This window comes from Schistocerca nitens, chromosome 11 (genome assembly GCF_023898315.1).
Source record: "Schistocerca nitens isolate TAMUIC-IGC-003100 chromosome 11, iqSchNite1.1, whole genome shotgun sequence".
Lineage (NCBI taxonomy): Eukaryota > Metazoa > Arthropoda > Insecta > Orthoptera > Acrididae > Schistocerca > Schistocerca nitens.
This window is the reverse complement of record NC_064624.1, coordinates 184,178,520-184,206,100: the sequence shown is the minus strand read 5'-3', so window position 1 is coordinate 184,206,100 and position 27,581 is coordinate 184,178,520. Positions and strand designations below refer to the sequence as shown.

The 27,581-nt window shown below is 42.4% G+C and overlaps 2 protein-coding genes across 2 annotated transcripts in view; both read left to right on the top strand.

Annotated features, from left to right (window-relative positions):
- LOC126212759 (protein twist-like) overlaps positions 1–27,581 on the top strand; it is a 281,543-nt gene that overhangs the window by 102,856 nt on the left and 151,106 nt on the right. Inside the window, exon 3 of the mRNA XM_049940166.1 lies at positions 8,917–9,045. Coding sequence (XP_049796123.1) covers positions 8,917–9,045 — 129 coding nt within the window. The remainder of the gene's footprint in view (positions 1–8,916; positions 9,046–27,581) is intronic.
- On the top strand, positions 18,875–20,934 carry LOC126213234 (uncharacterized). Its single transcript, XM_049940884.1, has 2 exons — positions 18,875–19,259; positions 19,992–20,934. The coding sequence occupies exons 1-2, from the start codon at positions 18,964–18,966 to the stop codon at positions 20,851–20,853; spliced, it is 1,158 nt and encodes a 385-aa protein (XP_049796841.1). The 5' UTR covers positions 18,875–18,963; the 3' UTR covers positions 20,854–20,934.

Genomic DNA, 27,581 nt, shown 5'->3' with positions numbered 1-27,581 from the left:
GTAACCATAACCAAAACGGCCTTGCTGTGCTGGTACTGCGAACGGCTGAAAGCAAGGGGAAACTACAGCCGTAATTTTTCCCCAGGGCATTCAGCTTTACTGTACGATTAAATGATGATGGCGTCCTCTTGGGTAAAAGATTCCGGAGGTAAAATAGTCCCCCATTCGGATCTCCGGGCGGGGACTACTCAAGAGGATGTCATTATCAGGAGAAAGAAAACTGGCATTCTACGGATCGGAGCGTGGAATGTCAGATCCCTTAATCGGGCAGGTAGGTTAGAAAATTTAAAAAGGGAAATGGATAGGTTGAAGTTAGATATAGTGGGAATTAGTGAAGTTCGGTGGCAGCAGGAACAAGACTTCTGGTCAGGTGACTACAGGGTTATTAACACAAAGTCAAATAGGGATAATGCAGGCGTAGGTTTAATAATGAATAGGAAAATAGGAATGCGGGTAAGCTACTACAAACAGCATAGTGAACGCATTATTGTGGCCAAGATAGATACGAAGCCCACACCTACTACAGTAGTACAAGTTTATATGCCAACTAGCTCTGCAGATGACGGAGAAATTGAAGAAATGTATGATGAAATAAAAGAAATTATTCAGATAATGAAGGGAGACGAAAATTTAATAGTCATGGGTGACTGGAATTCGAGTGTACGAAAAGGGAGAGAAGGAAACGTAGTAGGTGAATATGGATTGGGGCTAAGAAATGAAAGAGGAAGCCGCCTTGTAGAATTTTGCACAGAGCACAACTTAATCATAGCTAACACTTGGTTTAAGAATCATGATAGAAGGTTGTATACATGGAAGAACCCTGGAGATACTAAAAGGTATCAGATAGATTATATAATGGTAAGACAGAGATTTAGGAACCAGGTTTTAAATTGTAAGACATTTCCAGGGGCGGATGTGGACTCTGACCGCAATCTATTGGTTATGACCTGTAGATTAAAACTGAAGAAACTGCAAAAAGGTGGGAATTTAAGGAGATGGGACCTGGATAAACTGAAAGAACCAGAGGTTGTACAGAGTTTCAGGGAGAGCATAAGGGAACAATTGAGAGGAATGGGGGAAAGAAATACAGTAGAAGAGGAATGGGTAGCTTTGAGGGATGAAGTAGTGAAGGCAGCAGAGGATCGAATAGGTAAAAAGACGAGGGCTAGTAGAAATCCTTGGGTAACAGAAGAAATATTGAATTTAATTGATGAAAGGAGAAAATATAAAAATGCAGTAAATGAAGCAGGCAAAAAGGAATACAAACGTCTCAAAAATGAGATCAACAGGAAGTGCAAAATGGCTAAGCAGGGATGGCTAGAGGACAAATGTAAGGATGTAGAGGCTTGTCTCACTAGGGGTAAGATAGATACTGCCTACATGAAAATTAAAGAGACCTTTGGAGATAAGAGAACCACTTGTATGAACATCAAGAGCTCAGATGGAAACCCAGTTCTAAGCAAAGAAGGGAAAGCAGAAAGGTGGATGGAGTATATAGAGGGTCTATACAGGGGCGATGTACTTGAGGACAATATTATGGAAATGGAAGAGGATGTAGATGAAGATGAAATGGGAGATACGATACTGCGTGAAGAGTTTGACAGAGCACTGAAAGACCTAGGTCGAAACAAGGCCCCCGGAGTAGACAACATTCCATTGGAACTACTGACGGCCTTGGGAGAGCCAGTCCTGACAAAACTCTACCATCTGGTCAGCAAGATGTATGAAACAGGTGAAATACCCTCAGACTTCAAAAAGAATATAATAATTCCTATCCCATAGAAAGCAGGTGTTGACAGATGTGAAAATTACCGGACAATCAGTTTAATAAGCCATAGCTGCAAAATACTAACACGAATTCTTTACAGACGAATGGAAAAACTAGTAGAAGCCGGCCTCGGGGAAGATCAGTTTGGATTCCGTAGTAATACTGGAACACGTGAGGCAATGATGACCTTACGACTTATCTTAGAAGAAAGATTAAGGAAAGGCAAACCTACGTTTCTAGCATTTGTAGACTTAGAGAAAGCTTTTGACAATGTTGACTGGAATACTATCTTTCAAATTCTAAAGGTGGCAGGGGTAAAATACAGGGAGCGAAAGACTATTTACAATTTGTACAGAAACCAGATGGCAGTTATAAGAGTCGAGGGGCATGAAAGGGAAGCAGTGGTTGGGAAGGGAGTGAGACAGGGTTGTAGCCTCTCCCCAACGTTATTCAATCTGTATATTGAGCAAGCAGTAAAGGAAATAAGAGAAAAGTTTGGAGTAGATATTAAAATCCATGGAGAAGAAATAAAAACTTTGAGGTTCACCAATGACATTGTAAATCTGTCTGAGATAGCAAAGGACTTGGAAGAGCAGCTGAACGGAATGTACAGTGTCTTGAAAGGAGGATATATGATGAACATCAACAAAAGCAAAACGAGGATCATGGAATGTAGTCGAATTAAGTCGGGTCATGCTGAGGGAATTAGATTAGGAAATGAGACACTTAAAGTAGTAAAGGAGTTTTGCTATTTGAGGAGCAAAATAACTGATGATGGTCGAAGTAGAGAGGATATAAAATGAAGACTGGCAATGGGAAGGAAAGCGTTTATGAAGAAGAGAAATGTGTTAACATCGAGTATAGACGTAAGCGTCAGGAAGTCGTTTCTGAAAGTATTTGTGTGGAGTGTAGCCATGTATGGAAGTGAAACGTGGACGATAAATAGTTTGGACAAGAAGAGAGTAGAAGCTTTCGAAATGTGGTGCTACAGAAGAATGCTGAAGATTAGATGGGTAGATCACATAACTAAAGAGGAGGTATTGAATAGAATTGGGGAGAAGAGGAGTTTGTGGCACAACTTGACAAGAAGAAGGGACCGGTTGGTAGGACGTGTTCTGAGGCATCAAGGGATCACCAATTTAGCATTGGAGTGCAGCGTGGAGGGTAAAAATCGCAGAGGGAGACAAAGAGATGAATACACTAAGCAGATTCAGAAGGATGTAGGCTGCAGTAGGTACTGGGAGATGAAGAAGCTTGCACAGGATAGAGTAGCATGGAGAGCTGCATCAAACCAGTCTCAGGACTGAAGACCACATCAATGACACTGTTAATTGTGTGTTCACGAGCAGGTGGGATATGCTGCAGGCGACGTCGTGTCTACAATCACAGCTACAGCCATCCACCTTTACATCCGGAAACATCCAGGCAGCTTTTCAGCAAGTCGGAACAGAGGATGTGGTCACACTCTAAAATCAAAAATTCTTTCTTAGCTTTCCATCCTAAGTCTACAACTTTGCTTCCGCCGTTTTCCTCGATGTTCGGGGCTTTATCGTGGAAAAACGTACAAAAAAAATGATTCATAGTATCGTCCATCGCTGGCCACTACATTCTCCCATTTTTCGGATAGCATACGAATCCCGTGGTGGGAGAACTGGGCGTCTTTTGTGGGAATCCTTGAATCGATTCAATGTTGCACTTGTTCTCAGCCATACTGTGCCACTGATCGGAAAAGGTGGTAGTCAGAGATAGCAACGTATGGAGATTACGGCGGGAGGGATAGGACTTCTCATTTCAACATTTGCGTGTGTATTTTAACGGGTTTTGCGACATGTGGTCGAGCACTGACCTGCTGAAAAATTACCTTTACGTGTCAATTGCTGTACTGCGGCCGTTTATGTTTCAGTGCTGTCGATAATGATGTCCTGAGACTGTCTTCGTCTGTTTCAGTAGCTACGAAAACGTTCTGTCTTGCACCGCCATGCCGGTCTTCGACATCAAAATCAGAGTTCTTAAGGGGCTCCGGAACGCCCTATGCTTGCAATGTTAAAATAACGCTTATAAATTACACCTTTCCTCACAAAGTATTTGAGGTAGGAAGTTGAACTTTTTACAGATTATTTATTGGAATATGGGCTACAACTTAACACAGGGATTTTACAAAATTTTAGTTCAGTTGTTAAAGATTTTTTATTTATATATACAAAAATATACAGTTTTTTGGAAAAAGGCTGTGTTAAATTATGCAGAAGGTACTGTGTAACATTTACTGAAAGTTTGAAACAAATATGTTTGGAAGATCCTTAGAAAACATGTAATTAGTATGAGAAAATAAAAGTTTTGGGAATCGAGCGACAAAGATTGGATTAACTTTTTAGTGCATTCCAGGTCCATAGGATGGATTATCTTCATCCTCTGCAAACTCCTCCTCCAGCTTCCTCTTGTTCCTCCTCCTGTTTACTCTTGCTTGTATTTCTAGACTCTTTACAGCCCTGTCTGCAGCCCGAAGGCGTTCCTTGTCTAAAGCAAGCATCGCTCGTACCATGTTAGAACCTATCTTCATTCCCATATTTCTAAATACCTTGCACCTTACAATGTTGCCATCATTGAAAGTCGCAACAGCATCGTACACACCAAAGTGAAGTGTTTCTATTCCAACAAATACAGTCTTGGAGATTTTCGACCATATAACACTATTTACACTTTCATTGGGGTTTTGAGTTTTTCCGTGAATACACTTTTTCAACAGTTCAGGTGCTGCTAAGTCTCTGAAAATAGGTTTTATCACCTCCATTATTGCATGAGGCAGACTATGCTTATGAGTGTACACTTCACCAGTTAGCAATCCTTTGTTATATTTACACCAACTGTCTTCTTCTTTGGGACACAAGCTATGTTGGGGATTTTGATCGTCTTTATTGTTTACAGTAATAACACATACCTTTGGCTTTCCAACATTTCTCCTTCTCTTAAAAGGCTTCAGAGGATTTCTAATAACTTTACTTTTACTCATTATTATACTTCAACAAAACAGAGACTCAAGAAACAGAATTAATTACGAATATTTTCGAGATAACGACAGAGTAAGTAAACATGAAACAATCGACAATCACACCAGCGATATATATTGAACGATCACAGGTTAGCCACAACACATACTTTATCTCACATCACTAAAATGTACCTGATGAACAAGGACGTTAATAATAACACCATTTGACAGCAGTTTAACAGCGCCACAGTGGGTCACGCCCATGTAGAACACATTTCAAAAAAATTTAAAAATAGTTGTAGTCTTCGGAATTGAATAAATTATTAAAAGGTAATAGTCTGCAGATTCAGGAAACGCAAAAAAGTAAAAATTGAACTTTTCATGATTTTGAGCCTTTCCGGAGCCCCTTAAGGCCTTGAAAACATTCTCTGCACGTTCTCCCACTAACAGTCCCATCACCATAGGTCTTACCCAGCATTTTAAGAGCCACAGCCGCAGATTTCTTCATATTAAAGAAGAAAATTAAAACTTCCCGCAAATAGCGAGAAATGCGTACGTAAGTTGACGTACTTAATCGAGAATAACGTTATGATGCCATTACAAATCGACTAATATTTTTATGGCATTATGTTTACAGATGCCTAAGCTTATTGTATTAAACCTGTGACCCACCACCCGAACTCCACTTGTCGCTACTGCCGTCTATTGCAAAACGGCGGAAGCAAAGTTGTAGACCTAATACTTTGTCTATTTTTGAACTCTGCATGGCACAAGTTAAAAAGCGCTTCATCTGTTTCGTACTTTGCATTAATTTTGTAGTTGTGGGAACACTAATTCCATTAATCAAAATATCCACGGGTGTACTGCCGGTCTACAGTGTCCAACGGGCACAATATTTCGGCGATCATACGTGTCGCCATCATCAGGTGAACTGACGGACTGAGCTCCTGTGAACGTGCCGGCACGGAGATCCGTACACTATGGCTGCTCAGTCGCGACGGCGGCCGATTTAAATACCCTCCGCCCGCCGAAATATTGTGCCCGTTGGACACTGTAGACCGGCAGTACACCCGTGGATATTTTGATTATCAAATACGCCGGGAGAAACTCAAGAATCAAATTCCATTAATTTAATTAATGGAATTTGATTCTTGAAACCTATAGCAACAGACATAATTGGAGAATACCAAGGAGGTTTCCAGGCAGGGCGATCAACCACGGACCAGATTTTTGTCCTAAAACAGGTCTGTGAAAAAATGGACGAATACGGACGAGAGTTACATCTCCTGTTTGTAGACTTCAAGAAGGCTTACGACAGTATACATAGACCTAGCCTGATTAGAACTATGACGGAGTTTGGTATACCAAAGAAGTTGGTCAAACTGGTAGAGGTATGCCTAAATGACACAAAACTTAAGGTTAAGGTAGGCAATCAAATGACAGAAAGCTTCCAAGTTGTAACAGGATTACGCCAAGGAGATGGGCTATCACCTGTCCTCTTCAACCTGGCACTTGAGAAGGTAATGCGGGATTTCAACAAAGAAAACATCAAGGGCATTCAAATTGGTAATGAACACATTACATATCTGGCCTATGCAGACGACATTGCACTATTAGCATGCACACAAGAAGATCTGAAGAGAAGTATCCAGACCTCGGAGTTATTGGCAGCTAGGATCGGTCTACAAATTAGCTCTGAAAAGACAGAGTATATGACCATAGGAAGAAAGATCCAGAACTCTCAAGATTTAATTATGAACAACACCAGCTATAAACATGTGGAAGAGTTCAAATACCTTGGATCATTTTTTACAGAAGTAACATCAACTGAAGCAGAGATAAAAGCACGACTGCAGGCGGGAAACAGATACTATCACTCTCTAGACCCTATATTAAAATGTAGAAGTGTCTCGCAACAACTAAAGCTACGGTTGTAAAAGGCATTAATAATGCCAGTAGTACTTTATGGTTCTCAAACCTGGAGCACTCGAAAACAAGACCTTAAGCGACTGATAACATTTGAAAGGAAAGTCCTCAGGAAAATATTTGGACCAGTCAGAGATCAGACTACTGGAGAATGGAGAAGACGCCATAACACTGAAGAGCTGTACAAGGAGCCTAACATCTTGGGAGTGATGAGAAGCAAAAGACTGCAGTGGGCTGGACATGTTGTTAGAATGGAGGCAACAAGATGGCCCAAAATCACAATGGACTGGATCCCGTCAGGCAGCAGACCAGTGGGAAGACCTAGAAAGAGGTGGATCGATGGAGTGAGAGGAGACCTGTTGCAGCTGGGAGTCACGGAAAACTGGAGACAGATAGCAGAAGACAGAGACGGATGGAGAGCTCTAACTGTGGTGGCGCGCGGTCCTCTGGGCCTGATCGCGTGAATGAATGATGATGATGAAAATTAAAAATAGTTCTTATTGCCCGTATAGTGTACTAAACATTTATTTACCTTCACATGTTCCCGCTTCACTGCTTTATAAATCGCTTCACACGTTTCTGGAATTATTTTGGTTGATGTGCAATGTGATATTCCAGTGCTGTGATGTAAACTAGAGTAGCTCTCTCACGTATCAAGAAATCGCAGTGTCAAAATTTGCCTGTCTTCTGCACATGTAGCATTTCTCAAACTTTTCTGTTTTGTGATATGAGAAGCCACTTTACTGAGCAAATACTAAAATACACTTTCATAGATTCTTAAGTAATTTATACCGTGTATCACGACTCGACTTCCTCCACTTGCAGCTCCCGTAACTAATTTTGCTGAATGTTTTTACTTCCACGACGTAATACGTACGGCTTCAGCCGAGTATGTTTCCTTTTTTCCGCTGCTTTTCTTCCAGATACACACACAATGCAACTGTGGTACTAGAAACTGCACCGTATAATAACAAGCTGTCGTCCACCTTCTTGAAATTTCACGAAAAATATGACGACAGTGTAATACTGCTGTTTAGCGCCACGTCAAAGATCTATGTCAAAGAAATTTGACGAATATTTGATCATATTTTTTTGTTAAAGAAATATGATCGTGTAATACCGGCCTTGGACCCGCCAGGTTATCTGAAAGCGCTAATGCGCTGCTTCCTGGACTCGGATAGCCTCGTCGGCCCCGGATCGACTCTGTTCGGCAGATAAACGACGAAGGACCAATGTGCCGGCCAGCCTGGATGTGGTTTTTATGCGGTTTTCCACATCCCACTAGGTGAATACAGGGCTGGTCCCCAAGTCCCGCTTCAGTTACACGACTTGCAGACATTTGATAAACGTTCGCACTATTCCACACTTTACACGAGATGCAGACAGCTTGGGTCCGCCGATTCCGTCCTGGAGGGGGGGGGGGGGGGGTATGGGGTGGCGGCAGGAAGGGCATCCGGCCATCCTCTGCAACTAACTTTGCCAAATTCGATACTGACAACCCAGACCTGGCGGTAGCTGGAGTGGGATCCAGATACAACAACAAAAACTACACCAGCCTTACCAATATGTCAATTGAAAGAAAAAATGGTTCAAATGGCTCTGAGCACTATGGGACTTAACATCTGTGGTCATTAGTCCCCTAGAACTTAGAACTACTTAAACCTAACTAACCTAAGGACATCACACACACCCATTCCCGAGGCAGGATTCGAACCTGCGACCGTAGCGGTCGCGCGGCTCCGGACTGAGCGCCTAGAACCGCTAGACCACCGCGGCCGGCTCAATTGAAAGAAAACAGCCCTCAGTCACTATTTTTTAACGAATTAACCGGGTTTCAACACTGCTAGGAGTGTCTTCCTCAGAATTTAAATCAAAGAAATTTAAATTCTGAGGAAGACACTCCTAGCAGTGTTGAAACCCAGTTAATTCGTAAACAAATAGTGACTGAGGGCTGTTTTCTTTCAATTGTAATTATTCACGGTCTCTGAACGTGCAGCCATGTACAAAATTTTACCAATACGTTTTTAAATGACTGTAGCATGGAAACGGTACATTTCCGGACATCAGTTCCAGCTCAAAATTTTATGTACTCAGCCTCCTCGACTAGTCCTATAGGTTTGTCAGGGGAAATTTAGAGCACGCTGTACACGTGTGGTGTATTACCACTCTGATGTCTGCCTCTTCACCAATACTGGTTCGTCTCCCAATGTCTGTGTATTTGTTGCCCCAGCAGATTGTGCACCAGCCGGGACCAGATGGTGACGAGGCTCACTTTGGCTCAGCGCATCACCAGCCTCAGGAGGTGCTCCATCACCAGCACCAGCAGCAGCCACCAGCCGGAGTTCAGCATTCCGAGGCCCAGGTGAGTGACGTCTGTCTAAGCAGTTGTTTACAGAACCGTGAAGATCCTAGGGGTAGGCAGCGTCAGAAGAAATTTTCATTACATATTGTTAGGCAATTGCTTAATCTCTGCATGAATCCATATCTGACGTCAGTTTTCCTGCCTGTCACAGTTTTCCCACAACGAGTGTTTCCAGTAGACTGGAAAATTAATGAAATTTATGTAATAGGTGGGAGGCAGGTTTGTAACCATTCCTGGTGTTATTCAATGCGTACGAGGTGCGGCTAGAAAAAAACCGGACTGATGCTGGAAAAAACATTTATTTACAATTTCATGTCATCTCCTTCAATGTACTCTCCTCCTCGGTCTCTACACCGCTCCATACGAATTTTCCACTGTTCATAGCAATGCTGCAGATCATTTTCGGTAAGTCCATACATTACTTCCGTCGCTTCTTCTTTTACTGCTGCAACAGTCTCAAATCTAGTTCCTTTCAAAGCTGACTTGACTTTAGGGAAAAGAAAAAAGTCACAGGGGGCCAAATCAGGTGAGTAGGGTGGATGATCTAAGATGGGAATGTTGTGTTTTGCCAAAAACGCCTTCACTGACAACGCACTGTGAGCTGGGGCATTGTCTCGGTGAAGGATCCGTGACTTTTTTCTCCACAAATCGTTCCGTTTTCTCCGTACTCGCTCACGTAGGGTAGCCAGGACGCTAATGCAGTAATACTGATTCACTGTTTGTCCCTCTGGTACCCAATCAATGTGCACAATCCCTTTGATGTCAAAAAAAAAAAAAACAATCATCATTGCCTTGAATTTCGATTTTGACATTCGTGCTTTTTTTTTGTCGTGGAGAACCAGGAGTTTTCCAATGCATCGATTGGCGTTTAGTTTCGGGATCGTAAGTAAAAAACCACGATTCATCGCAAGTAATAACATTTTGTAAGAAGGTGGGATCACTTTCAATGTTTTCCAGGATGTCAGAACAAATCATTCTTCGGCGTTCCTTCTGTTCAATTGTGAGACACTTTGGAACCATTTTTGAACACACTTTGTTCGTGTTGAAACTTTCGCGAAGAATCTGCCTAACACTTTCCTTGTCAACTCCTGTTAACTCAGATACTGCTCTGATTGTTAAACGGCGATCTTGTCGAACAAGTTTACCGATTTTTTCAATGGTTGCATCAGTTTTTGCTGACAATGGTCTGCCAGTGCGAGTGTCATCACTGGTGTCTTCGCGGCCATCTTTAAATCGTTTAAACCACTCACACTTGTGTTCGCGATAAACAATCATCGCCGTACACTTCTTGTAACATTACAAACGTTTCACTTGCAGATTTTCCTAGTTTGAAACAAAATTTGATGTTAAGACGCTGTTCTTTCTGTACACTCAACATTTTCCGACGCACAGACAAAACGTCAACTACTTAAAACAGACGCCACGGGCAGACTGAGTGCAGGAGGCAGATGAAACTCGAGCAGTAGGCGGAGCGAGAGTCACGTGACAGGCCACGCGACTTTCAGCCTTATTGCATTCGTTTTATTGTTTCACCAGTACTAGTCCGGTTTTTTTCTAGCCACACCTCGTACATTGAGCAAGTTGTCAGCGAAACGAAGCAGACATTTGGGAAGGGAACTAAAGATAAGAGAAAGCAAATAAAACTTTTGAGAAATGCCGAAAACATTGTAATTCGGTCAGAGCCAGGAAAGGTACTCGAAGAGTGTTTGAAAGACGTCATAAGATGAACATGAACAAAAATAGAAGACGGGTATTGGAACGTAGTTTGTGTTCAAAAATGGTTCAAATGGCTCTAAGCACTATGGGACTTAACTTCTGAGGTCATCAGTCCCCTAGACTTATAACTACTTAAACCTAACTAACGTAAGGACATCACACACGTCCATGGCAGAGGCAGGATTCGAACCTGCGACCGTAGCAGCAGCGCGGTTCCGGACTGAAGCGCCAAAACAGTGTACATAGTTCCGTGTAGTCAGCGCGTACACAACTTTCCCACTAGAGCGCGCCCCGCTAAGCACAACAGCGCAGGCGCAGCGCTCGTCCGTCTCAGCACTACGAGATGGCGCTGCCTTAGAGACGGACCAAATTCTGCTTCTGCCGATCCGTGTATTAATGTGTAACGCAGCCAATGAGATTGCTGCTAACGTAGAAGCTTTTCTCCTCACGGATCACACTTGCGCAGTGATACCTGAACGCACGAGGTATTATAACGAGTGTACAGACCTCCGATTAGTCAGTCTGCATTAGTCTGCATTTGTCTCTTCCAGTCTATAGTCAAGTTTCAGTCTGCGCCTAATAAGATTTTCATATTCCTGTACATAGCCATGAAGATAAATGAACAGACACTTTGTCAAGTATCAGAGATATGTGAGAATAAGATTAACGTACCAAGACCAAAGGAACTTCAGATTGTCAATTGTAAACAGCATCCAGAATCAAGTTACGCAATATCTATGCTTTTTATTATTTTAATAAGTGTGTGTGAAAATTAATCAAGTTCTGTTTAAAGTTGATCACCATCAATCTGCTACTCTAAGTGTGCAAGTGGCATCCTATCGTCTGACCATCGGCAGAAGATAAACACGCCACGATAAGACGACGAGACATATTGCTGACACTCGCCTACTTCGTTAGAGCGACAAGTCAAATAATCTGATGGTGTGTGTACCGAAGGTCTTACACTATGCACACCACAAACAGCTTTTGTTTTTTTTTTTACTAATCTCATTTTGTTCGTTTTTGTTCGTTGTATCTGCTCGACGCGGACGTCGCAAAACACTCGTTTCAGTTCGTCGTTGATCCAATAACTCAGTTTTTTTTATCACAGAGGGTAGCTAAACCCTCTGACCGAACACGCTCAGCGGATGCGCGAGCAGATGCGCAAAACTATAGGCCTATATCTCTGACGTCGATCTGTTGTAGAATTTTAGAACATGTTTTTTGCTCTCGTATCATGTCGTTTCTGGAAACCCAGAATCTACTCTGTAGGAATCAACATGGATTCCGGAAACAGCGATCGTGTGAGAACCAGCTCGCTTTATTTGTTCATGAGACCCAGAAAATATTAGATACAGGCTCCCAGGTAGATGCCATTCTCCTTGACTTCCGGAAGGCGTTCGATACAGTTCCGCACTGTCGCCTGATAAACAAAGTAAGAGCCTGCGGAATATCAGACCAGCTGTGTGGCTGGATTGAAGAGTTTTTAGCAAACAGAACACAGCATGTTGTTCTCAATGGAGAGACGTCAACACACGTTAAAGTAACCTCTGGCGTGCCACGGGGGAGTGTTATGGGACCATTGCTTTTCACTTAGTGCAGGGAGCAACTGACCCTTAATATAGACAAATGCAATGTATTGCGAATACATAGAATGAAGGATCCTTTATTGTATGATTATATGGTAGCGGAACAAACACTGGTAGCAGTTACTTCTGTAAAATATCTGGGAGTATGCGTACGGAACGATTTGAAGTGGAATGATCGTAGAAAATTAATTGTTGGTAAGGCTGGTGCCAGATTCATTGGAGAGTCCTTAGAAAATTTAGTCCATCAACAAAGGATGTGGCTTACAAAACACTCGTTCGACCTATACTTGAGTATTGCTCATCAGTTTGGGATCCATGCCAGGTCGGGTGGACGGAGGAGATAGAGAAGATCCAAAGAAGAGCGGCGCGTTTCGTCACAGGGTTATTTGGTAACCGTGATAGCGTTACGGAGATGTTTAGCAAACTCGAGTGGCAGACTGCAAGAGAGGCGCTCTGCATCGCGGTGTAGCTTGCTCGCCAGGCTTCGAGAGGATGCGTTTCTGGATGAGGTATCGAATATATTGCTTCCCCCTACTCATGCCTCCCGAGGAGATCACGAATGTAAAATTAGAGAGATTCGAGCGCGCACGGAGGCATTCCGGCTGTCGTTCTTCCCGCGAACCATACGCGACTGGAACAGGAAAGGTAGGTAATGATAGTGGCACGTAAAGTGCCCCCCGCCACACACCGTTGGGTGGCTTGCGGAGTATAAATTTAAATGTAGATGTAGCTACCGTGCCGGCCAACTGCTCGGCCACAGCGGCCGGCTGACATTAGAAAAAAAGATATCGACTCCTAAGGGGGAGATGTAGGGAAGGAAACATCATTTTTACATCAGTGAACATAAACGTCTTAAAAGAATATACTGGATCGCTACTAGAATATCACAGCCCATAGATGCGTGCTCCTCCCTACCCTTCACAGACAATGCGCAGAAGCAATGCTGCGCATGCCTCGTTGTCGTGCGCTGAGGCAAATGGGGGGGGGGGGGGGGGGGGGGGGGGGCGGCATTACAAGCTGTTCCTCCTTGGAGAGGATGACACGTGAGGGCAAGTGACGTAATTGCCTGTAGCCTATAGAATTTCTTTACTCTTTCGAATTATTGTGAGGAGTGGTTTCTCATAAACTGAGGTTAAATGTTCGTGTTCCAGGCCTCTTAATGTGAAATCTTGATGCAACCAGACTGTGAAATGGTACACGCCTACAAATTATAATTGGTAGTACAGCTAAAAGAGCAGCTGTTTTGATTCTATGAATCCCAATTACAGTCACAGATATGCCTCTTCAATTTAAAAGATTGTAATTCCGGGTCAAGTCTATTGTCCGATGCCACTTGTCGGCTCTCAGCAATGTCGTCATACCTAAGACAGAGATGGTACACAGGCACAATTTTTCAAAGCAATTGTTCATATTCGAAAAATAACGAATGTAGCAAACGATAAAATTCAATCACAGTTCATGTGATTAATTACTTAGTCACAAATTATATCGAGAAGAATTGAAGGTAACGAAAAAATACAAAAAGTGAAGACACCTGTCTGAAATAAATTATTATCGTAATTTACGCGAGTAAGAAAAGAACAGACAACCTTTAAACCATTACAGTACAGCGCATGATGAAGTCATAATATTGTGAAATAGTGTTAACTTTTAATTCTAATGGTTAAATCTAATGGTACTAGTACCCTATTATCGAAAATCCACAAAGAGTACTGAGTAACAAATACTGTAATCGGTAACCATAATTGACCTGCCGATTCCAACCATTCCACGGTTCGTTATTTAGACCGTTTTATCAAGTGTGCGGACTAAAGTGTTACAGGATTTTTCCTACATAGGTCAATTCTAGTTACCGATTCCAATATTTGTAACTTTTTTGCGTTAGTTGAGAGAGCAATTACATGTGGAGAAATCCTATTAGCCTACATTTTAATACACATATCTGCTAAAAAAACGATGTAATTAGTTATCGAATAGCTGGAATCTGTAACTAGAATTGACCTGCATAGGATAAAGATATGGAACCTATACCTACAATATTTGTTACTTTTTCGTACTAGTTCTGAGATCAATAAGAAACCTAGAAATCGTACAAAAACATAGTTCACAGATTGACTGAAAAATGTCCAAAATTATGAACCATTGAATATTTAGAATCGGTAACTAGAATTGACCTCTTATATAGGGCAGTCCTAGATACCGATTTCAACCATTCCATGGTTCATTCATTTTTTCTTTTTTTTTCTTTTTTTTTTAGCAGATGCTTGCATTAAAATGTAGGATAATAGAATTTCTGCACTTGTAATTGCTCTCTGAAATAGTGCAAAAAAGCTACACATATTGGAATCAGTATCTAGAATTGACCTATATAGGAGGTAAGTTCTAGTTACCGATTCCAATTTTTGTTGTACACCGCAGTTGTTCCAGACAGCAATTACAAATGTAGAAATGCCATTACATTTCAGTGCATACAACTCCTGCAAAAATAATTTACCGATGAATCATGGAGTGGTTGGAATGGGTAACTGGAATTTACGTATATAGGTCAATTATAGTTATCGATTCCAGTACTTGTTATTTTTTGTGGGTTTTAGTTAGTTACAGGGTGTTTCAAGAATGACCGGTATATTTGAAACGGCAATAAAAACTAAACGAGCAGCGATAGAAATACACCGTTTGTTGCAATATGCTTGGGACAACAGTACATTTTCAGGCGGACAAACTTTCGAAATTACAGTAGTTACAATTTTCAACAACAGATGGCGCTGCAAGTGATGTGAAAGATATAGAAGACAACGCAGTCTGTGGGTGCGCCATTCTGTACGTCGTCTTTCTGCTGTAAGCGTGTGCTGTTCACAACGTGCAAGTGTGCTGTGGACAACATGGTTTATTCCTTAGAACAGAGGATTTTTCTGGTGTTGGAATTCCACCGCCTAGAACACAGTGTTGTTGCATCATGACGAAGTTTGCAACGGAGGTTTAATGTAACCAAAGGACCGAAAAGCGATACAATAAAGGATCTGTTTGAAAAAGTTCAACGGACTGCGAACGTGACGGATGAACGTGCTGGAAAGGTAGGGCGACCGCGTACGGCAACCACAGAGGGCAATGCGCAGCTAGAGCAGCAGGTGATCCGACAGCGGCCTCGGGTTTCCGTTCGCCGTGTTGCAGCTGCGGTCCAAATGATTCCAACGTCCACATATCGTCTCATGCGCCAGAGTTTACACCTCTATCCATACAAAATTCAAACGCGGCAACCCCTCAGCGCCGCTACCATTGCTGCACGAGAGACATTCGCTAACGATATAGTGCACAGGATTGATGACGGCGATATGCATGTGGGCAGCATTTGGTTTACTGACGAAGCTTATTTTTACCTGGACGGCTTCGTCAATAAACAGAACTGGCGCATATGGGGAACCGAAAAGCCCCATGTTGCAGTCCCATCGTCCCTGCATCCTCAAAAAGTACTGGTCTGGGCCGCCATTTCTTCCAAAGGAATCATTGGCCCATTTTTCAGATCCGAAACGATTACTGCATCACGCTATCTGGACATTCTTCGTGAATTTGTGGCGGTACAAACTGCCTTAGACGACACTGCGAACACCTCGTGGTTTATGCAAGATGGTGCCCGGCCACATCGCACGGCCGACGTCTTTAATTTCCTGAATGAATATTTCGATGATCGTGTGATTGCTTTGGGCTATCCGAAACATACAGGAGGCGGCGTGGATTGGCCTCCCTATTCGCCCGACATGAACCCCTGTGACTTCTTTCTGTGGGGACACTTGAAAGACCAGGTGTACCGCCAGAATCCAGAAACAATTGAACAGCTGAAGCAGTACATCTCATCTGCATGCGAAACCATTCCGCCAGACACGTTGTCAAAGGTTTCGGGTAATTTCATTCAGAGACTACGCCATATTATTGCTACGCATGGTGGATATGTGGAAAATATCGTACCATAGTGTTTCCCAGACCGCAGCGCCATCTGTTGTTGAAAATTGTAACTACTGTAATTTCGAAAGTTTGTCTGCCTGAAAATGTACTGTTGTCCCAAGCATATTGCAACAAACGGTGTATTTCTATCGCTGCTCGTTTAGTTTTTATTGCCGTTTCAAATATACCGGTCATTTTTGAAACACCCTGTATGAGAACCCAGTAGCGGTATTGGGAAATCGGTTTACGAAATCCGGTTTTGGGAGCCCCATGTAAACGGCATGAATGTGTTTGTAATTTTATCTTACGCTGCATTCGTTTATCTACGAGTTGCGTTGCTTCCATAGGTTGCCTATAGTAGCGTCTCTACCTTAGGTATGACGTCACTGGTCAAAGCCGACGAAATCAATCGGACACAAGAATTTATCCACAATGCTTTTGGTACGATCGTAAGCGGAGGGAAAGGGCAAACAGTCAAAAGTTGCTGTTGTGCATTTAGAATAACCTAGCTTTTCTCGTGGACAACTCTATACGGCATGCTTACCTGTATTCAATGCACAAAATCCTTACGTCCTGGCAAAAGACGGCAAGAACAAAAATGTTTTTTACAGAAATGTCAGAACTGCGCATTAAATAATTGACAAGAAGGAAAAAATGTAGTTTTAATATATTTTAACTAAGATTCGACATATAGCAATAAGAAACTTCCTGGCAGATTAAAACTGTGTCCCGACCGAGACTCGAACTCGGGACCTTTGCCTTTCGCGGGCAAGTGCTCTACCATCTGAGCTACCGAAGCACGACTCACGTCCGGTACTGACAGCTTTACTTCTGCCAGTATCTCGTCTCCTACCTTCCAAACTTTACAGAAGCTCTCCTGCGAAACTTGCAGGACTAGCACTCCTGAAAGAGAGGATATTGCGGAGACATGGCTTAGCCACAGCCTGGGGGATGTTTCCAGAATGAGATTTTCACTCTGCAGCACTTGTCCGCGAAAGGCAAAGGTTCCGAGTTCGAGTCTCGGTCGGGCACACAGTTTTAATCTGCCAGGAAGTTTCATATCAGCGCACACTTCGCTGCAGAGTGAAAATCTCATTTTGGATATAGCATTAAACTAGAAACAAACATGATGTACATAAATACCAGCACTACATACATTGAAACATACACACAAACATATCTCAAAATGCTCAAATGTGTGTGAAATCTTATGGGACTTAACTGCTAAGGCCATCAGTCCCTAAGCTTACACACTACTTACCCTAAATTATCCTAAGGACAAACATACACACACCCATGCCCGAGGGAGGACTCGAACCTCCACAAATATATCTACACCAGTATATATGTCCAGATATTTATATATCACTAGCTTCCTTACTTAGCATCGCTCATCATAACAAAACTACTGTTATGCGAGCTCGGCCGCGGGTAACAGCTAGACAATTAGTAATGCCTGTTGTGAGTCAGGTTCATGCCGCTCCTCATTTCTGCTTTAATGGCTGTTACTATTTGGATTCCGTAGAAACACTGGAACACGTGAGGCAATACTAACCTTACGACTTATCTTAGAAGAAAGATTAAGGCTGCGTTCACACTGGCGGCCGGGCCGGGCTGACGCGTACTGTCTCGGCTCGTGCCTAGCCAGCTCAGGCCGACGTGTAGGGCATTCACACTGCGCGCCGCGCCGAGCCGGGTCTGCGGAATGGGGGAAAATCCACTTCTCCGATTTTCATGTTCTAAAATTTCTTAGAGGTATATAAGACTGCGCCACATCGTTTTATGAACTCATTTTTTCCTTAAAAGCGTTACTTACGTCGTGAAAAAAGAAAAAGTCTACTTTTCGTTTCGCGTGATTTCTTAGTTTCGTAACGCTTCCCAGCCGATTTTGAAGAAAGTATGCGGCTAAAAAATCTGATTTTTGTACACGTGCTAGTGTAACATCTTAGCTTCGTATTGAATCATTTATCTTTTCGTATTTCTTAACAGTCATTGTTAAATGATGCTATTTGTCAACGTTGTGCACTTGATTTACAGATCTTGTAGTGAAAAAGTTATGTAGCGGGTAGCTTACTGTTAGATCCGTTTTAGACCATACATTGTTGCGTATGAAATGTAGCTAAAAGTACCAAAAAGTTTTTGAAATGATAATGACACTGATATCTGTCTCTGGTCACAAGTAATGCGAGATATTCAGTGGCGTCTGTGCCGCGTCCGCAAGCCACGGAGTTCGAGCGGTTACAGCTTGGTTTAATGTAGTCATATAATGCAGGACAGAAAAAAACTAATTACTAGTGATCAGTGGTGTAAAACTAATCACAAAAACAAACTGGAGATTTGTGATACGTTTACTGCAGAAACTGAAGCGCAATTCTGTAGTCTCGTTGTCTACTTTGACAGAAAAAAAAAATAATGGAGAGTTAATGAAACTACTGTAGATCGACACAGACGTGCGTTTCATTGTTCTTCATTTTTTTTTCCTTCCTTGGCGGGCTGCGCTGCACCGTCAAGGTAATCCCTACTCTTTGGCTAAATGGCTGCTAGTTGCCGAAGGCCAAATAAATAAATTAAAAAAAATCCCCACCCTTCGACAGCTGACAAGCAAGTCACTAGAAAACGCAGCTGCAGTCAACAGTTGCTCGCCTTTGGCTAGTGTGTGCTGTCGTGTAGAACAATGTCTTCACTCTTTTATTGGTATTGTTTTGACTCTGCAGTTACTCGTCGAGTTTTGAAGTACAGAAGAACTAGGAGGTTATGGATTCATCCCATAAATAGCGACAGACATTTAGGAGAGTTTTTTTCTTTACATGAAGAACTTAAAAACTATCCTGAAAAATTTTATTCATATTACAGAATGAATCATAATACATTTCAGTATGTGCTGCAGAACATTCAAGACAAAATTTCGAAACAGAACACAAATTTTCGCAGAAGTATAACAGCAGAAGAAAAATTGTGTATAACGATAAGGTAAGATTCGTTAGTACACACTTTTTGGTTTGCAGTAGAACTTTGTGCAGCATTCACTACCTCCAATTAATTGTAGTCATGATTTTGTATTTTAAATTTCACAAACGCTTACCTCTGAGGGGAAGAGAGTTTATGGGACTCCTGAGAATCATCACTAAGTAATTAGCTTCGTCATTTTGGGTAATGTCTTGCTGTGCCTTCAACGAAGAATCGCAGATACACTCCTTCAGAATTTTCCAACTTTTTCTTCGTTTTTCTTCATGATGCAGCGCTTGGCAGTGGTGATGGTTCATCATGTGGAGCCACTGATGACCTCACAGAATTCTTTTCATTACCTTGTAAGATAGACAGACTGATATGCCCTTTGACTCAGTGGTTCTATTTCCACTGGTAAGGAACTGTGCATAGCTCTTGGAACTTAGGAAAATCATATGACAGAACAAAGCCCGAGTGGAATTGCATTTTAATATACTATTCCCTGGATCACATGACCTTATTTTGCCAAGTTATACAAGTTATTCTCTGTAACTGTCTCTCAGGTCTTTGCATTTCGATTTCATTATTTTAATTGAAAGAATATAGAAGGATGCAAGAAAATGTCTCTTTAATTATTTATTGTTGTATAACTATGAAATGACATTGACTAAGTAAATATCTACTGTGCAAACAAAACTGTAAAAACTTCGCCCAACACCACACTTGAGTAACACATTTTACGATTTTTTTTCTCAGGTATCTGTCCACTGGCATCTCCTTTCATGCACTAGCATCGTCATTCCGATTAGGAGTGTCCACCGTATCAGTGTTGGTGAAAGACGTTTGTATGGCCATATGGGAGTCACTTGCCCCCATTCATTTACCAACGCCAACTGTTTCTCGATTTAAAGAAATTGCCAGTGAAATGCATACGAGATGGGGATTTCCAAACTGTGTTGGATGTATAGACGGGAAGCACATACGTGTCCAATGTCCTAAACTTTCTGGCAGCATGTTTTACAATTACAAACAGTATTATTCGATTGTACTCCAAGCAGTTGCTGATGCAAATTACAAATTTATAGCTGTGGATGTTGGTGCCTACGGTAAACAGTCTGATGCAGGCGTGTTTAAAGAAAGTATGTTATATAAGAAACTTACAAATGGGGAGCTGTTATTACCGCCACCAACAAGACTTGAAGGAATGTGTCAGGAACTACCGTACGTCATTTTGGGAGATGAAGCTTACCCCTTATTAGAGAATTTGATGAGACCTTTTCCTCGCAGAAATTTGGACAACGAGAAGATTCTATACAATGATATGCATTCCAGAGCAAGAAAAGTTGTTGAATGTGCATTTGGTATAATGACCAATAAATGGAGACTACTGAGGAAGGAAATTGAAACATCCGTTGACGTAGCTGATCACATAGTCAAGTGCATTTGTCTACTTCATAATATTGTCATTGACAGAGAAGGATGCAATGTTGAAGCTGAAAAGTTTTGTAACAATGCTGATATGCAGACAGCTGGTGCCACATTCAACAGAAATTCCACATTACGTTCGAAAACTGTCAGGAACACTTTTGTTGAATATTTCGTTAAAAATGCAACTTAAAATAATTGAAAAACCTCTCAAATAAATTTTGGAATTGAAATTACTTTGCTATTTACTGTATTTTTTTGTATCTCATTTCACTGTAAATAAAACAAATAAAATTATAAAGGAAAATAATTTATATTTGTGCGTACTATCTGAAACACACTCCTTGGTTACTTCGTTCCATAATCTGGAAACTGCATCATTACTGTCATAGTAGCCGAAATTCTGATACCAAATTGATGGACACAAGTTAATGTCATGTATATGTTATTCTGCATCCATTAAAGTAAGAACATCGCAAAAAGATGTCACAGACAACAGCTTATATAGTAACGTGCCACAACATGACTTTACAATGCATTGTCATCTGGTAGGGACACATTTCCGTCCCTCAGTGACACTCATATCTGCCTCCGTTTACAAGTAAATGCGAACTATTCAGTGGCGGCAATGCCGCGAACGCTGGCAAGCTATTGTTGTAAATGCATGTAGATTAAATATATGAAATAAAAGTAATTTCGCATGTATCATTATAATAAACGTAATTTTTCCTCACTTATTGTGAAATGTGAGGTAACATCTTAAAATAAAAGACGTGTGCAGTCACACTTGTGATGAAAGCAGAAGGGAGACGTGTGATACGTGTACTGCAGAAGCAGTAGTGCTGCTCCACAGGCTCGCGCCTGCGGTCGGCTCGCGCCGGCAATATTAAACATTCGGAATGTCGTCGGCTCGGCTCCGGGAGGCTCACGCCGTGTCGGCGCGGCCCGGCCGCCAGTCTGAACACCGCAATTCAAAACCATGTGTCTGATAGCAAAGCGGGCGACGGCCCGGCCAGGCTCGGCTCGGCCCGGCCGGCAGTGTGAACGCTGCCTAAGGGAAGGCATACCTACGTTTCTAGCAGTTGTAGACATAGAGAAAGCTTTTGACAGTGTTGACTGGAATACTCTCTTTCGAATTCTAAAGGTGGCAGGGGTAAAATACAAGGAGCGAAAGGCTATTTACAATTTGTACAGAAACCAGATGGCAGTTATAAGAGTCGAGGGGCATGAAAGGGAAGCAGTGGTTGGGAAGGGACTGAGACAGGGTTATAGCCTATCCCCGATGTTATTCAATGTGCATATTGAGCAAGCAGTAAAGGAAACAAAAGAAAAATTCGGAGTAGGTATTAAAATCCATGGAGAAGAAATAAAAACTTTGAGGTTCGCCGATGACATTGTAATTCTGTCAGAGATAGCAAAGGACTTGGAAGAGCAGTTGAATGGAATGGACAGTGTCTTGAAAGGAGGATATAAGATGAACATCAACAACAGCAAAACGAGGATAATGGAATGTAGTCGAATTAAGTCAGGTGATGTTGAGGGAATTAGATTAGGAAATGAGACACTTAAAGTAGTAAAGGAGTTTTGCTATTTGGCGAGCAAAATAACTGATGATGGTCGAAGTAGAGAGGATATAAAATGTAGACTGGCAATGGCAAGGAAAGCGTTTCTGAAGAAGAGAACTTTGTTAACATCGAGTATAGATTTAAATGTCAGGGAGTCGTTTCTGAAAGTGTTTGTACGGAGTGTAGCCATGTATGGAGGTGAAGCATGGACGATAACTAGTTTGGACAAGAAGAGAATAGACGCTTTCGAAATGTGGTGCTACAGAAGAATGCTGAAGATTAGATGCGTACGTCACATAACTAATGAGGAAGTATTGAATAGGATTGGGGAGAAGAGGAGTTCGTGGGACAACTTGACTACAAGAAGGGATCGGTTGGTAGGACATGTTTTGAGGCATCGAGGGATCACCAGTTTAGTATTGGAGGGCAGCGTGGAGGGTAAAAATCGTAGAGGGAGACCAAGAGATGAATACACTAAGCAGATTCAGAAGGATGTAGGTTGCAGTAGGTACTGGGAGATGAACAAGCTTGCACAGGATAGAACAGCATGGAGAACTGCATCAAACCAGTCTCAGGACTGAAGACCACAACATCAACTATTGGGAGTCTACTCTCACACCTACGACTTGTAGCGAATGAAATTCTCGTCTTAAGGCATTTGCCGATAGTAACGGATACTGTAGAAGAGTCGGAGAGACAAGAATGCTGACAGCTGCCTTGTGCGTCTACCTCAACCCCGTTGCATAACACGATTTTGTGTTCGTATCCGTGGCAACGGTTCTGTACCGTCTCAGCTCAATAGGCGGGTTCGCCGACTCCGCTAAAGACGCTACCCATTCGATAAAACGGGATCAACCATTGTTTCGTCATATACCCATGTTACCACTGGGACAATACAATATGCGGTACAATACTGATGTGACTCGTGATACGACAAGCTGCAATCATAAGCCCTTCCGAAGAGGATGTTATTATGGCATATTATTTAAAGGTCAAAGCACTGGATCCGAAGTGATACCAGTCACCGTCGATGGTTTAGTACAGGATACTGAACTCTGTGTAGAGGTGTTGTGTTCGGAAAAAAAAAAAAGCTCATGATGTTGTGGGAAACCCGATGTGTCATCAACTTCGTCCAGATGCTCATTCGGGAGTAACAGGAATTTAGCTGTCAGATCTCTTTTATACCTGTCTCATGTTTTTGTTGTGGTCTTCAGTCCTGAGACTGGTTTGATGCAGCTCTCCATGCTGCTCTGTCCTGTGCAAGCTTCTTCATCTCCCAGCACCTACTGCAGCCTACATCCTTCTGAATCTGCTTAGTGTATTCATCTCTTGGCCTCCCTCTACGATTTTTACCCTCCACGCTGTCCTCCAATACTAAACTGGTGATCCTTCGATGTCTCAGAACATGTCCTACCAACCGATCCCTTCTTCTGGTCAAGTTGTGCTACAAACTCCACTTCTCCCCAATTCTATTCAATACCTCCACATTAGTTATGTGATCTGCCCATCTAATCTTCAGCGTTCTTCTGTAGCACCACATTTCGAAAGCTTCTATTCTCTTCTTGTCTAAACTATTTATCGTCCACGTTTCACTTCCATACTTGGCTACACTCCAAACAAATACTTTCAGAAACGACTTCCTGACATTTAAAGCTATACTCGATGTTAACAAATTTCTCTTTTTCAGAAATGCTTTCCTTGCCATTGCCAGTCTACATTTTTCTACTTCGACCTTCATCAGTTATTTTGTTCCCCAAATAGCAAAACTCCTTTACTACTTTGTCTCATTTCCTAATCTAATTCCCTGAGCATCACCCGACTTAATTCGACTACATTCCATTATCCTCGTTTTGCTTTTCTTGATGTTCATCTTATACCCTCCTTTGAAGACACTGTCCATTCCGTCCTCATAGTTTCCTGAAATCAAGGAGCGTTGACTGAAAATACATCCAGTCACCATTATCAGCTAATGACTCCAGTGTCTTTTCATTTGAGTAAGTTCTTCATTTCCAGCTTTGTCTTGTATTGCCAGCATATGAAAAAGAGAAACACGTGTCACTCCATACTCTGTACAGCAGGTGACAATAGCCTCGAATGTGGAGCATAGCTACCAAGCTCATCGCAAATAACTTTGCAGTATACCTCACGTACGCTATGTGATTAAAAGTGGCACCCCCAAAAATATACGTTTTTCATGTTAGGTGCACTGTGCTGCTAGCTACTGCCAGGTACTCCTTATCAGCGACCTCAGTAGCCATTAGACGTCGTGAGAGAGCAGAATGGGGCGCTCCGCGGAACTCACGGGCTTCGGACGTGGTCAGGTGACTGAGTATCACTTGTGCCATACGTCTGTACGTAAGATTTCCACACTCCTAAACATCCCTAGATCCACAGTTTGCGATGTGATAGTGAAGTGGAAACGTGAAGGGACACGTACAGCGCAAAAGCGTACAGGCCGATCTCGCCTGTTGACTGACAGAGACCGCTGACAGTCGAAGAGGGTCGTATTTAATAGGCAGACATCTATCCAGACCATCACACAGGTATTCCAAACTGCATCAGGATCCACTGCAAGTACTATGACAGACAGGCGGGAGGTGAGAAAACTTGGATTTCATGGTCGAGCGGCTGCTCATAAGCCACACATCACGCCGGTAAATGCCAAACGACGCCTCGCTCGGTGTAAGGAGCGTAAACAACGGTGAAGTCACTGATCACAGTGCCACGAAAGCAGAGTTATTTAACAAGATTTTCCGAAACTCCTTCACCAAAGAAGACGACGTAAATATTGCTGAATTCCAATCAAGAACAACTGACAAGATGAGAAACATAGTAGATATCCTCGGACTAACCAAACAGCTTAAATCACTTAATAAAGGCAGGGCCTCCGGTCCAGATTGTATACCAGTCAGGTTTCTCTCAGAGTATGCTGATAAAGTAGCTCCATATTTAGATCCGTACCTAAAGAATGGAAAATTGCACAAGTCACACGAATATCCAAAAAGGGAGGTAGGAGTAATCCGCTGAATTAGAGGCCTACATCACTACCGTCGATCTGCAGTAGTGTTTGGAACATATACTGTATTCGAACATCCGCGCGGGATTAGCCGAGCGGTCTGGGGCGCTGCAGTCATGGACTGTGCGGCTGGTCCCGGCGGAGGTTCGAGTCCTCCCTCGGGCATGGGTGTGTGTTTTTGTGCTTAGGATACTTTAGGTTAAGTAGTGTGTAAGCTTAGGGACTGATGACCTTACAAGGGAACCTCCCCATCGCACCCCTCTCAGATTTAGTTATAAGTTGGCACGGTGGATAGGCCTTGAAAAACTGAACACAGATCAATCGAGAAAACACGAAGAACTTGTGTGGAACTATGAAAAAAATAAGCAAAATATACAAACTGAGTACTTCATGCGGAAGATAGGCAACATCAAGGAGAGTCTGCTCACAGGAGCGCCGTGGTCCCGTGGTTAGCGTGAGCAGCTGCTGAACGAGAGGTCCTTGGTTCAAGTCTTCCCTCGAGTGAATAGTTTAATTTTTTTATTTTCCGAAAATTTATTATCTGTCGGTCCAAAGTAGCGAACAGTCAACTGCCAGCCAGGGAGCCTCGTTAGCAGGAATACTCTCTCTTCCGTGCTCTGTAGTCGACTGACGTCGTGTGTTTCGACGTTTGTTTAGGTGTAGCGTACCCATACTACGGCGCAGTTACCTCGCATCGGACGGACGGACGAACAGATAATAATTATGTAAAAATAAAAAATTAAAGTTTTTACTGGAGGGAAGACTAGAACCAAGGACCTCTCGCTCCACAGCTACTCACGCTAACCACGGGACCACGGCGCTTCTGGAGCAGACTGTCCATGATGTTGCCTATCTTCCGCATGGACTACTGAGTTTGTATATTTTGCTTATTTTTTTCATAGTTCCACACAACTTCTTCCTATTTTCTCGATTGATCTGTGTTCAATTTTTCAAGGCCTATCCACTGTGCCAACTTACAACTAAATCTGAGGGGGGTGCGATGGGGAGGTTCCCTTGTTAGCAGTTAAATCCCATAAGATTTCACACACATTTTTTTTTCTTTTTTGTATTCGAACAGTATGAAGTACCTCGAAGAAAACGATTTATCGACACATAGCACGGTTTCAGAAAATATCGTTCTTGTGAAAGACAACTAGCTCTTTATACTCATGAAGTAATAAGTGCTATCGAAAGGGGATGTCAAATAGATTCCATATTTTTAGATTTCCAGAAAGCTTTCGACACCGTTCCTCACAAGCGTCTTCTAACCAAACTGCGTGCCTACGGAGTATCGCCTCGGTTGTACGATTGGATTCGTGATTTGCTGTCAGAAAGTTCGTAGTAATAGACGGAAAGTCATCGAGTAAGACAGAAGTAATATCTGGCGTTCCCGAAGGAAGTGTTATAGACAATCTGAGTAGCCGTCTTAGATTGTTTGCAGATGATGCTGTCATTTACCGTCTTGTAAAGTCATCAGATGATCAAAACGACTTGCAAAATGATTTAGATAAGATATCTGTATGGTGCGAAAAGTGGCAATTGACCTTGAATAAAGAAAAGTGTGAAGTTATTCACATGAGTACTAAAAGAAATCAGCTAAATTTCGATTACGCGATAAGTCACACAAATCTGAAGACTGCAAATTCAACTAAATACTTACGGATTACAATTGCAAATAACCTAAATTGGAATGATCACATAGATAATACACCACGCTTGTCCGCCCTATTCTGGAGTACTGCTGTGCGGTGTGGGATTCGTATCAAGTGGGACTGACGGATAACATCGAAAACGTACAAAGAAGGGCAGCTCCTTTTTTGTATTATCGCGAAACAGGGGTATAGTGCCACACAGACATGATACGTGAATTGGAATGGCAATCATTAAAGGCGGTTTTCGTTGCGACGGGATCTTCTCACAAAATTTCAATCACCAGTTTTCTCCTCCGATTGCGAAAACATTCTGTTGGCACGCACCTACATAGGAAGAAATTCTCATCTCGATAAAATAAGAGAAATCAGGGCTCACACAGAAAAATTTAAGTGCTCGTTTTTCCCGCGTGCCGTTCGAGAGTGGAACGGTAGAGAGACAGCTTGAAGGTGGTTCATTGAACCCTCTGCCAGGCACCTTATTGTGAATAGCAGAGTAATCACGTAGATGTAGATGAAGATGTAGAAGATTGAACAGTGGAAAAACGTTGTGCGGAGTGACGAATCGCGGTACACAACGTCGCGATCCGATGGCAGGGTGTGGGTATGACGAATGCCCGGTGAATGTCATCTGCCAGCGTGTGTAGTGCCAACAGTAAAATTCGGAGGCGGTGGTGTTATGGTGTAGTCG